Source organism: Cervus elaphus, chromosome 4 (genome assembly GCF_910594005.1).
Source record: "Cervus elaphus chromosome 4, mCerEla1.1, whole genome shotgun sequence".
Lineage (NCBI taxonomy): Eukaryota > Metazoa > Chordata > Mammalia > Artiodactyla > Cervidae > Cervus > Cervus elaphus.
The window spans coordinates 44161280-44174052 of record NC_057818.1 but is presented as its reverse complement, the minus strand read 5'-3'; the positions used below and the strand labels follow the sequence as shown (position 1 = coordinate 44174052).

Below are 12773 nucleotides of genomic sequence, written 5' to 3'. Positions count from 1 at the left end.
CCTCCTCTAGTGGACCACAATTTGTCAGAACTCCTCACTGGGACCTGTCTGTCTTGGGTGGCCCTGCACGGCATGGCTCATAGCTTCATTGAGTCACACACTCCCTTCGCCAGGACAAGTCTGTGATGCATGAAGGAGAAATAGTCAATATGCTACCCCCCAGAACACAGCCACACACAGGTTGGGAAGGGTTGTTTCTACCAAGGTTCTGCCTGGGTCCTGCCAGTGTCCAGGCCTCCCTTCCTGGTTCTTTTGACTTCAAGCTGGGTTCTCTGCCGCCTGGGAGCGGGAGAGGGAGCCGGCGCTTGACATGAGAAAGGCATTGACATAAAATGGTGCTTTCCAGAGAAACTTCTATTTGAAATGACACACTTGTGAAATATGTTAAGATTGTAAGGCCGAAAAAGAAATTTGATGTTTGGAAATAAAGTGGCACTGGGCTCTGTAGCACCCTAGAGGGATTCAGAAAGCAGAGCCCAGAGGGATTCAGAAAGAAGGGCTGGCTATAGGCATGCTATCCTGACTGCACTGGGCTTCACCCGGGACCTTGTCTCCTGTAGGGTTTGTATTCAGGAAACACCTGTTTGGTGAAAGATTCCAGGTTTTGTTTTTTCCACTGGGGATGGGAGGAGAGCTCATGGAATGGGGAGAGTTGTGGCAAATGGTGCCCCAAAGACACCCCAGGGTGGAGTAGGGTAGCCTCCAGCATGCGAGGTGCCATGCAACCATGGTCCTGAGTGGACACCCTGAGAGGCGGCCATTGCCCTGACCAGGCTCCCTCAATGATCTGGCCTGATGAGCAGCTGTTGAATAAGGGAAGGTAGAAAGCTAGGCTCTAGCCAGGATCCTGGGCTGAAGGGAAGTTCTCACTAGCCTGCACGTGATAGGGAGCAGAGCATTGTGATAAGAGCTTGGCATCTGTTTGTCTGAGGCCCTCGGCAGTCAGGTTTGCTGGAGGTGGCTTTGTTCCCTGAGCCCCCCCAGTACCCCCAGTGCTAAGGATAGAGGGCCTGTTTATCCGTTGGCCTTTATCCACAGGGTCAACAGTGACCTGGGGTCCAGGCTGCTGAGCAGGGCACAGGAGCAGGTGGGGGCATGGGTAAGAGCCTGGGTTCTGTTGGAGTCCATCCCACCAGCTGTTTTCCAAAGGCCGGCAGATTTGGGGGACGCCTGGGAACGGGGAGCATCTGGACTGCGTCCTCCCACCCAGAACTAAAAACAGGCTTTTCCTCAGAAAGCTTCTGCCCCATTCTTGTATGATTTGCTTAATAATTGACTTACTTCTTTCTTGAAATATACTTTAAAGGAAAGCTTTGTATTCCTATCAGTGTAATTTGCCATAAGTGGAAGGTGACTTTAAAATAAACACCTAGGGCAAAACATGTTTATCGGTGTACCCCATCCCATAATGTCATCTCATGGACCTTTGTCATGCTTTGGGAAATACCAGCTCCAAGAAAACCGCTTCCCTCCTCTCTCTGTGTAAGGCCGGCCCTGCCTTGCGCCTTCCTGGGGAGGGGAGGAGGGGGTGCTGGCCTCCCTTGGAGGGAAAGTAGCCTCTAGATCCTGGTGAACAAGGATCCTCTCTCTCCACATCTTCCGGTCATGCAATTTGAGCCTCCCTGGCTGATTCCTATGGCGGCCTGGTGCATTTTTAAAGGGGAAGTTTTTGGTTTGGGGCCAAGAAAGATATTCTTGCTGACATGGGGAAAAACTAGTGAGATTGGGTCAGATGAGAGCAGACCCTGTTGATCTCTGAGGAAGGCAGAGAGCAGTTAGCAGACTGTGCCTGTGTTTGCAGGGCTCTTCCAAGGCCTTCCAGAGCTGGGGCCTCTCACTTGCTCAAGAGTGCCAGCCCCAAGTTCAGTTCAGTTCAGTTGCTCAGTTGTGTCCAACTCTTTACAACCCCATGCACTGCAGCACACCAGGCTGCTCTGTCCATCACCAACTCCCAGAGCTTGCTCAAACTCATGTGCATTGAATCAGTGATGCCATCCAACCATCTCATCCTCTGTCGTCCCCTTCTCCTCCTGCCTTCACCCTTTCCCAGAATCAGGATCTTTGCCAGTGAGTCAGTTCTTCACGTCAGGTTGCCAAATACTGGAGCTTCAGCTTCAGCATCAGTCCTTTCAATGAATATTCAGGATTGATTTCCTTTAGGATTGACTGATTTAATCTCCTTGGAGTCCAAGAGACTCTCAGGAGTCTTCTCCAACACCACAGTTCAAAAGCATCAATTCTTCGGTAGTCAGCTTTCTTTATGGTCCAACTCTCACATCCATACTTGACTACTGGAAAAACCGTAGCTTTGACTAGATGAACCTTTGTCGGCAAAGTAATGTCTCTGCTTTTTGATGTGCTGTCTAGGTTTGTCATAGCTTTTCTTCCAAGGAGCAAGCATCTTTTAATTTCATAGCTGCAGTCACCACCTGCATTGATTTTGGAGCCCCCAAAAATAAAGTCTGTCACTGTTTCCACTGTTTCCCCATCTATTTGCCATGAAGTGATGGGGCCTGATGCCATGATCTTTGTTTTCTGAATGTTGAGTTTTAGGCCAGCTTTTTCACTCTCCTCTTTCACGTTCATTAAGAGGCTCTTTAGTTCCTCTTCACTTTCTGCCATCAGGGTGGTGTCATCTGCATATCTGAGGTTATTGATATTTCTCCTGGCAGTCATGATTCCAGCTTGTGCTTTGTCCAGCCTGGCATTTCTCAGGATGTACTCTCTATATAAGTTAAATAAGCAGGGTGACAGTATACAACCTTGATGTACTCCTTTCCCAATTTGGAACCAGTCTGTTGTTCCATGTTCAGTTCTAACTGTTGCTTCTTGACCTGCATACATATAGGTTTCTCAGGAGGCAGGTAAGGTGTTCTGATATTCCCATCTCTTTAAGAATTTTCCACAGTTTGTTGTGATCCACACAGTCAAAGGCTTTGGCAGAATCAATAAAGCAGAAGTAGATGTTTTTCTGGAACTCTCTTGCTCTTTCTGTGATCCAACAGATGTTGGCAATTTGATCTCTGGTTCCTCTGGCTTTTCTAAATCCAGCTTGAACATCTGGAAGTTCTTGGTTCAGGTACTGTTGAAGCCTAGCTTGGAGAATTTTGAGCATTACTTTGCTAGCATGTGAGATGAATGCAATTGAGGGGTAGATTGCACATTCTTTGGCATTGCCTTTCTTTGGGATTGAAATGAAAACTGACCTTTTCTAGTAGCCATTGCTGAGTTTTCCAAATTTGCTGGCATATTGAGTGCAGCACTTTCACAGTATCATCTTTTAGGATTTGAAATAGCTCAACTGGAATTCCATCACCTCCACTAGCTTTGTTCATAGTGATGCTTCCTAAGGCTCACTTGACTTCACATTCCAGGATGTCTGGTTCTAGGTGGGTGATCACACCATCGTGGTTTTCTGGGTCATGAATATCTTTTTTGTATAGTTCTTCTGTGTATTCTTGCCACCTCTATTTAATATCTTCTGCTTCTGTTAGGTCCAAACTGTTTCTGTCCTTTATTGTGCCCATCTTTTCATGAAATGTTTCCTTGGTATCTCTGGTTTTCTTGGAAAGATCTCTAGTCTTTTTCATTGTTTTCCTCTCTTTTTTGCATTGATCTCTGAGGAAGGCTTTCTTATCTCTCCTTGCTGTTCTTTGGAATTCTGCATTCAGTTGGGTATATCTTTCCTTTTCTCGTTTGCCTTTTGCTTCTCTTCTTTTCACAGCTATTTGTAAGGCCTCCTCAGCCAACCACTTTACCTCTTTGCATTTCTTCTTCTTCGAGATGGTCTTGATCACTGTCTCCTGTACAATGTCATGAACCTCCATCCATAGTTCTTCAGACACTCTATCAGATCTAATCCCTTGAATCTATTTGCGATTTCCACTGTATAATCATAAGGGATTTGATTTAGCTCGTACCTGAATTGTCTAGTGGTTTTTCCTACTTTCTTCAATTTAAGTCTGAATTTTGCAATAAGGAGTTCATGATCTGAACCACAGTCAGCTCGCAATCTTGCTTTTACTGACTGTATACAGCCTCTCCATCTTCAACTGCAGAGAATATAATCAGTCTGATTTTGGTATTGACCATCTGGTGATGTCCAATAGAGTCGTCTCTTGTGTTGTTGGAAGAGGGTGTTTGCTATGACCAGTGCATTCTCTTGGCAAAACTCTGTTAGTCTTTGCCCTGCTTCATTTTGTACTCCAAGGCCAAACTTGCCTGTTACTCCAGGTATCTCTTGACTTCCTACTTTGACATTACTGTCCCCTTTGATGAAAAGGACATCTTTTTATGGTGTTAGTTCTAGATGGTCTCGTAGGTCATCATAGAACCATTCAACTTCAGCTTCTTTGGTATTTGGCAGAGACTTGGGTTACTGTGATATGAATGGTTTGCCTTGGAAATGGAACAGTGATCATTCTGTCATTTTTGAGATTGCACCCAAGTACTGCATTTTGGACTCACTTGTTGACTATGAGGGCTGCTGGATCTATTGATCTGGACTATCCCACTTGAGCCATGTGCTGTGGGAATCCAGGGTTTCTTCCTCCTGTGTATTTTCACCATCCTGGGAAGCAGTCATGGCCTGCCCCAGGCACCCTATTCTCCCCGACAAAGAAGGTGCTAGAGAGGGTCAGAGCAGGCCAGCCCCTTGCCATGTAGATGATGGTCCAAATCTTCTCATGTAAATCCCTTGAAGATCAGTAAGGAAAAGGTGAACATTCAGTTTTCTTTTTTTTTAAAATAATTGCATTTATTTATTGGCTGTGGCTGGGTCTCTGTTGCTGCGTGGGCTTTTCTCTAGTTGCGGTAAGTGGGAGCTACTCTCTAGTTGGGATGCACGAGCTTCTCATTGCAGTCACTCTTCTTCTTGTGAGCAAAGGCTCTAGGTGCACAGGCTTCAGTAGTTGTAGCGTGTGGGCTCAGCAGTCTCAGCTTCCGGTCTCTAGAGCACAGGCTCGGTAGTTGTGGCACACAGGCTTAGTTGCTCTATGGCATGTGAGATCTTCCCAGACCAGGAATCGAACCCCTGACTCCTACATTGGCAGGCGGATTCTTTACCACTGAGCCAGCCGCCAGGGAAGCCCAACATTCAGTTTTCTAAATGAATGGAAGGAACAAATATGAGTAAATAAACATGTAAACATGTTCAAACTTGCCAGTTAATGAGACAGCGAAATCCTGTTTGTTTTGCCTGCCAGACTCTCAGTCCAGTGGCCGACAGGCCCCATGGTACACAGCTCAGGACCCTGGAAATCCTTGTGAGCTTTCTGGGGCCCATTTGGCAGAACATTCCCTGAGATCAAAACTACTGTGCATATGCTCAGGAATTCTAGGAATTTAGCCCGAAGATAGTAAAAAGGCATATGGCCACGGGTGTCCATCATAACACGGAGGTGGAAGCAACCTAGATATCTAATAGCATGAAGTGAGATAAGTAAATTATAGACTGTGATCCTGCTCACACAGCCACTTACTTACTCAGTCTTTCAACAGCTATACTGAAAATCTCCTGTGTTCCAGGCACTATTCCAGGTTCTGGGGGTTCTATAGTGAACAGAAGAGATAGGAGCCAGCCTAGTGGGAAGCAAGAGAGGATGGAGGGATGCATAGATGGATGAAGGAATGGATATTGGTGAAGGAGTGTTCTTTCCCCAGGGAGCTCAGGACAGGTGTCCTTGAGGAGGAGACATGAAGAAGCCTGAAGGAGAGAGAGCAAGCTGTAGACCTCTGGGCCAGACGTTCCAGACAGAAAAGACAGGGCTCAGCTGGTGGTCCTGCGGTGGGAGCTTGGCTGGTGGTCCCATGAATAGCAAGGAGGCATATTGAGAAGATGAGCCGAGACTCAGGAACGAAAGGAAAGTGGATTGCTCATGGCAAGGTGGGGTTTGAGCAGAGGAGTCCTGGGAGCCCATTTACGTTGTTGAAGGGATACACTCTGGGGGTGAGGGCTGAAGCAGGGGCTCCGGCTCCACCACTGTCACCGTGGACCAGGCAAGAGAAGGTGCATCAGGGGCGAGCACTGGGGGAAGTGTCAGGGTCTTGTCACGGAGACAGTCACGTAGACATGTATCTGTTGACCGGGAACAACACTCCAGCCCTCAGCCTGGCCTGAGTGGGGCCACTGAGATATGCACAGGTATGAAGTGGAAGAGACCAGTGAACACATGGATCCAGCTGCCTGGAAAGACTGGCTTTATCTGCTAAAACTGGACCTACACAGAATCCAGCAACACATAGCGTTTCTACTCCTGGCTATGTGCTTGACGGGGATGCGTGCATGTGCCCCAAAAGACCACATGAGAATGTCCTCAGCAGCACTGTTCCTGATGGCCACTATCTGGAAGCAACAGGAATGCCCAACAATAGAGTGGGGCACATTACCTGGTGGAACACTGCCTTCGATGAGAGGGAGCAAGTGACCATGACTCATTGTTGAGGATTGGTTCACCCATGTGACGTGGAGCAGTCGGGGAGGCCAGACTCAGAGGTCTTGTTGTTTGATTCCATTTACATCAAGTTCAGAAACAGGAGAAGCTAACCCACAGTCTTGGAAGTCAGGCTTCCCATGGGTGTGAAGACTGCCCAGGACAGGGCCTCTGGGTGCTGGGCACAGAGATGCTCACTTTGTGACTGGCCATCGTGCCCAGTCCTTATGATTGTGGTCCTTTTCTCTGTGTGTGTCAGACTTCAGTCAAAAGGTGACTATTTTTTAGTAAAGTTTGAAAGTGAAAGTCTCTCAGTCATGTCCGACTCTTTGCGACCCCATGGACTGTAGTCCATGGAATTCTCCAGGCCAGAATACTGGAGTGAGTAGCCTTTCCCTTCTCCAGGGGATCTTCACAACCCAGGGATCATACCCAGGTCTCCCGCATTGCAGGCAGATTCTTTACCCCCTGAGCCACAAGGGAAGAAGCCCAAGAATACTGGAGTGGGTAGTCTATCCCTTCTCCAGCAGATTTTCCCGACTGAGGAATTGAACCAGGGTCTGCTCCATTGCAGGTGTAAGCTAATTGTTATTTTAAAAATCTGTGTTTCTGCGTTTAGAAGTGTCTGAGAAGATGTTCAGGAAAATATGTGATAGAGGTTATTTTGTGGGGAGAAGATTATGGGCGGACTATAAAGAAAGTTGAGCACCTAAGAATTGATGCTTTCGAACTGTGGTGTTGGAGAAGACTCTTGAGAGTCCCTTGGACTGCAAGGAGATCCAACCAGTCCATCCTAAAGATCTGTCTTGGGTGTTCATTGGAAGGACTGATGTTGAAGCTGAAACTCCAATACTTTGGCCACCTGATGTGAAGAGCTGACTCATTTGAAAAGACCCTGATGCTGGGAAAGATTGAGGGCAGGAGAAGGGGACAACAGAGGATGAGATGGTTGGATGACATCACCAACTCGATGACATGGGTTTGGGTGGACTCCAGGAGTTGGTGATGGACAGGGAAGCCTGGTGTGCTGTGGTTCATGGGGTCACAAAGAGTTGGACACGACTGAGTGACTGTACTGAACGGAACTGAACTGATTATGGGTGATTGTCATTCTCTTTTTCTTTTGTGTAGAAAATGTCTAAAATTGCATATGTGTATAATGCCGACTCTATATATGTTGATGATTAGCAGTCTGAGGCAGCCAGGGCTTTGACAGACGAGAGGATATAGCGCTTTATCCAGGAATTGATGTTGAGGAACTCAGAAGCTCCAACTAATTGAGCATGTCAAGAATAAAAGGGAATATTTGTTAATTGAATGTCATGTTATGTCCTCAGTCACGCCTCATACAAGATAGGCAATTCAGAATTCCCAATTACCCAATTAAAATGCTAATTATCTCATACCTTGATAAGGCCACTCTCTCCGGGGGAGAAACAGTGGCCTCTCCCTGACGCTCCCCGACCACAGCCATCCTTGCAACCGCCCTTGCCTCTAGTCGGCGGGTTCTCCTTTTCCAAGGTCTCGCACCCCAGGGGCCTCTTCCAGAGCACCAGCTCCAGCTTTCCACTGGCCATCCCTGGGGTTGGTGGGCCATGTGTCCTAGCAGACCCGTTCCCGCTCCGTCTGGGCTCCCTGCACAGAGTCCAGAGTCCAGAGCCCTGGAAGGCCCAGCACGGCATCACCCACCACTGGTGTTTGGGGAGCAGAGGGCCTTGTCCCGCCCGGGCAGCTGCTGTTCCAGCGCCCCCATCACTGACAGACCTGAGGTTTAGAGGCATCAGGGTCAGAAACCCTGCATGGACTCCAGGCTCACAGGACTCCTTCAAGAGGTTCTCTGACCATAGCACATCACCACGCTGACCCGCAGTTTTCCTCATTAGCAAAGTCGGAAACCCTCTCCTTCCCCCGAAGGATGGTCGTAAACACCAAAGGCTACAGGAGGCTACTGGGTATTTCATGCTGGCTGGGCCTGTGCCGGGTCATGGTGGGAAAGCAGCAGCGGCCCCAGTCTGGCCAGGGTTTGTCCTCTGTCCCTGGTGGTGCTACATTGGTGCCAGGGCAGGTCTCAGCCTGCTGTTTGCTCTGTTATTGGGAGTTCTGGGGAGCTGCGTCTCAGCCTGCTGCTTGCAGTGTCTGACAGCTCCTGTGGACTGTTTTCAGATCCCGAGTTCCTCTCCAGTGCGTGTGTTGTGTATACGTGCCTATGAGTGAGTATATGTGTGGGTACATGTATTTACATGTATGTACACGTATGTCTGTACATGTGTGCTCTCCTGCCTGGGTAGAGGTGCGGCCAACCAGTTTGGCTTTGTCGGTTTGGCTCCAGGTATCACCGGTCAGGGACTCAGTTTTTTGTTGATTTCCTGGCTTCAGGGTTTCCAAAACCATGTAAGTCCTTCACCCTTGAACCTGAACCCCATGGAGGACAGACCTATGCTGTGAATTCTGAGGAAACCTTCCCTGTTTTTTCGCAGAGCCCAGGAACACTTCTGCATTGCATCCTGAGATGCTGGTGAATTTTCTCCAAGTCTGTCCTTTCGCAGAGGGTGCATCCTTGCCCTGCCCCTGGCGTTATGTCAGGGGAGAGCTCAGTTCTGGCCCCCAGCTCTGGTTTGCCTGAGCTCTCCTCGCTGTCCCCATGTAGCAATGAATGCCAAGCCCTCCAGGCTCGCAAGACCGGCAGCTTCCTCTTCTGGCCTCACCTCCCTGCTTCTCCTACGGACATGGCTCTGCTTATCACATTTAATCTTCAGCGCTGCGGGCTGGGGGTCAGAGGGTTTCTGGCCGCGGACTCTGCCTTCATCTCATCGTGGCTCTGGAGGGGCTCAGTGGTAGCTCATAGCCGAATTCAGCCGTGGACGTGTGTCATCAGTAGTCGGCCCCTCCGGTTACGCAGCAGCTGGCCCCTCTTTGGCTCACAGTTTGCCGTCTTTTCTGTAAAGGTCGAGTGGGTCTTTACGGAGCGTCCTCCCATTGCCGCCTGGTCTGGGAGCCATCCGTCGGGACCGAGGTGGCTCTGCTGCTGCTGCGATCTGTCCTCCAGACCCGTTCCTGCTGAGCTCTGACCGAGCCATTCAGGAGCCTCACGTCGAGCCTGTAGCCCCAGTTTGGAGCATCCTCGCACCCCCACCCCTTGAAAATCAGAAAGATGTTAAGACTTAGGGCCTGGGCCACAGCACTTGCTCCAGAACGTGTCCACAGCCCAGGGCTGAGCTCCTGGGGAGAGGGGTTCCCTGAGGGGTGTGAGCAAAAATAGGGCCTATTGTATCTGTTACGCCCCCATTGCATCGGGTGGTTCTTGTGTCATGTCAGACAAGTTCCCCTGAAACAGGATCAGGTGCTGAAGTTCAGTGTGAAGGACTGGAGCCCTTTTGCGGGAGACTGGATTTCCAGCAGTGGTGGTTGCGGCTCTTCTTGCGGGTGTGGGATCGTGTGACTGGCAGAGGCAACCCCGGCTACAGTTAGCAGATGAAAACTGGGTCGGCCCTTCCTTAGTCTGCCACTTCTGTGAGCCATACGTTTTCTCTAAAAGGCTTTTCTTTACTTAAGTGGGAGCCCGAGCGTGCGATGAAGGCTGTTTTATTGAGTAGATTACAGGGCAGGACAGTGCCCGCTGCTGAGACTGGAAGCAGGTGGGGGAGCCAATGTTAGCCCATTCCCCCAGGCTGCTCTAGCGGTTCTGGTTTGTTCATCTGCCGCCCTTCTGCCTGTGCCCGTCTGCCCCCGTCACCCGGAGAGCAGCTGCTGCCCCCTGACCTGCTTCTGTCTGGGCAGGGCCTCGTCCCCCAAGGCTCAGGGGAGCCCCGCGGCTCCATGGCCGGTCAGCATCCCCCAGTCTCTGGGGGGCAGCTGCATGGAGTCCCGGTGTCTGAGGCCCCAGCATCTGGGCAGGCTGTGTGGAGCCGCCGTGGGGCCCGGGCTTGGCCCAGTTGTCCTGTGGCCTCAGTAACCGAGGCTGAGGTCGGCGGCAGCTGCCTGAGCACTCCCACTGTGACTGTGGGGGCAGCTCGTACCTCACACGGCTTTCCTCACCTCCCTGGCAGTTCCTGGATTCTTTTGTGTTGAGGAAATATTTCACTTGCAGATACCCAATTATCCTGTGAGATTTGTAAAGCAAGTCTGAAAGCTGACTGAATAGAGCAGAACCCTTCCTGCATAACAACTACTTTATACCCAATCATAACAATTACACATAATTTGTGTTTACAGTGCCTGAAGATTAGACTCCTCCGTTCAGACGTTCTCTTAAACAGGCCCAGAACATGCAGGCAGAACTGCCGCTTAGCATGCCAACAGGCGGCCTCGGGGCTCTGAGCACGCCCCATGGTCGGTCTCCCCGCCACTGGTGGTCAGTGGGTGGGGCGGGGTCCACTTGGACCTGCTTCTCAACTGGGGCCAAGCTCTGGCGAGGCCTCAGGGAGGGGGCGGGGGCAGCCCCCCAGTGTCTCCCCCTTCCCCACTGGGTTCTGCAGAGGCGGGGCCCTTGGCACCCTGAGTCCCGTGCCCAGACAGTTTCTTACCCGCTCAGGTCCTGGGGTGTGTGGTGAGGGGCAGGGGCAGGGGCCTGGCCTCTGCAGAGCCCTGGGCAGCGTGGTCTCCCGAGGGTTCCAAACGCTGCTCACGTTTGTGGATGTGGCAGGTCTGGTCCACCAGTCACCCCCAGGATCTGCCCCAGGGGGACAGGGTTGAGGCTGGCTCATCCTCTGACCTCTCACCCTCCACTCCCGCGCTTGCTGGGCTCTGCTGACAGCTGAGCTCCCAGAGGCCTCCACTGGCTCTGACTGTGTCTGGGCGCAGCCTGGAGGCGGGCTCCCAGTTGCCAGCTACCTGCTCTGGGCTCTCATCTTCCCTCCAGACCTTGTTCTTGGACTCCCCAGCTCAGAGAGGGAGCTTGTCTAGGGGACCAACTGGTCGGTGCCTACCCCCAGACTCTGCCTCTCTTCCCCCTGCCAGAGCCCACCCAGCCCTGCTCGTCTGTACACCGACCTGCCCCCCATCCCCAGTCCCCAGGCCAGAGCCCAGCAGCCCCTGTTCTTCCTCCGCACCCCTCCCCAGGGTCAGGCTCGGGGCCCCGGGTGAGTCCCGCACTGGGGTCCAGAGAGCTCTCATCCCTCCCTGGCTGTGCACCGAGCCCCGCCTGGTGGGGGAAGGATGTGACCTCTGGAGGAGGGAGTCACAGGGACATGCCCCCTCCAGCCCTGCAGAAACAGGGGGTCCCACCCCAGGCCATCTCCCCACAGGACCAGACCTGTCCTCCCGATGGGCCCGAAAGGCTGGCGCTGGAAGTGGCCGGCTCCCCCAGCCTTGCTCCCTCTCTGCGCTGACCTCTATGCTTCAGTGGCCCGTGTCCTCCAGGCTACCAGCCACTGACCCACACTGCGGAGCTCAGGTCTTCCTGTGGGCACGGCCGAGGGAGGCCCGGGCTGAGGATTTGCACGGGGGAAGGGGGCGCGCGTGCTCCGGTGACCCCACTCTGACCCATCTTCCTTCGCCCGCAGCCTCTTCGAACACTACTGCTACTCCCGGGGCGGCATGCGCCATAGCTCCTACACCTGCATCTGCGGCAGGTAAGCAGCCACCTGGGCCACGTGGGGATGATGGCAAGAGGGGGTTGGGGGGGAGTGAGGGGACCCCACCATCCCCCAGCTTAGACGCACCTGTTTGCTCTCCTGCCCCCGGCACCTCATAAGCCTGGAAGTCACTCCCCGCTCCTAAGGCTCTGGGAGCGGAGGTTGCTTCCTGCCCGCCCTGGGCAGTTCGGGGTGCAGAGGGGAGCCTTGCCCTCCCATCCCATGTCCTGCTGGCGGCTCCTCCTGGGGCCGGCCTTCCTTGCCTCCTCCACACAGGCAGCTCCCAGTGTGTGGGGACCAGGCCATGACCCCAGACTATGACGGCTTCTGTGTGCAGGGTGTGTGGAAGGAGCTATATCGGGGCAGGAGGCTGTGGTTGTGTGTGTGTGGCTGTGTGTGCATGTGTGTGTGTGGTTGTGTGTGGCTATGTGTGTGTGCGTGTGTGTGGCTGTGTGGGGAAGAGCACAGCCACGGGTGGGTCTGGGGCTCTGCCGTGGGGGCTGTTACTGTAGGCGTGTGTGTGTGTGACATGTGGCTGGGGGCAGGGGGTTCTGTGTGTGTGTGTGCGTGTGTGTGTGTGTGTGTGACATGTGGCTGGGGGCAGGGGGTTCTGTGTGTGTGTGCACATGTGTGTGTGTGACATGTGGCTGGGGGCAGGGGGTTCTGTGTGTGTGTGTGTGTGTGCGTGTGTGTGTGTGTGTGACATGTGGCTGGGGGCAGGGGGTTCTGTGTGTGTGTGTGTCTGTGTGTGTGTGTGTGTGTGTGTGTG

The 12773-nt window shown here is 52.2% G+C and overlaps 1 protein-coding gene across 1 annotated transcript in view; it reads left to right on the top strand.

The window, feature by feature from the left end:
- Positions 1-12773, top strand: part of PEPD (peptidase D) — a 117960-nt gene that overhangs the window by 81667 nt on the left and 23520 nt on the right. Inside the window, exon 10 of the mRNA XM_043899087.1 lies at positions 11933-12001. Within this exon, the coding sequence (XP_043755022.1) occupies positions 11933-12001 (69 nt within the window). The remainder of the gene's footprint in view (positions 1-11932; positions 12002-12773) is intronic.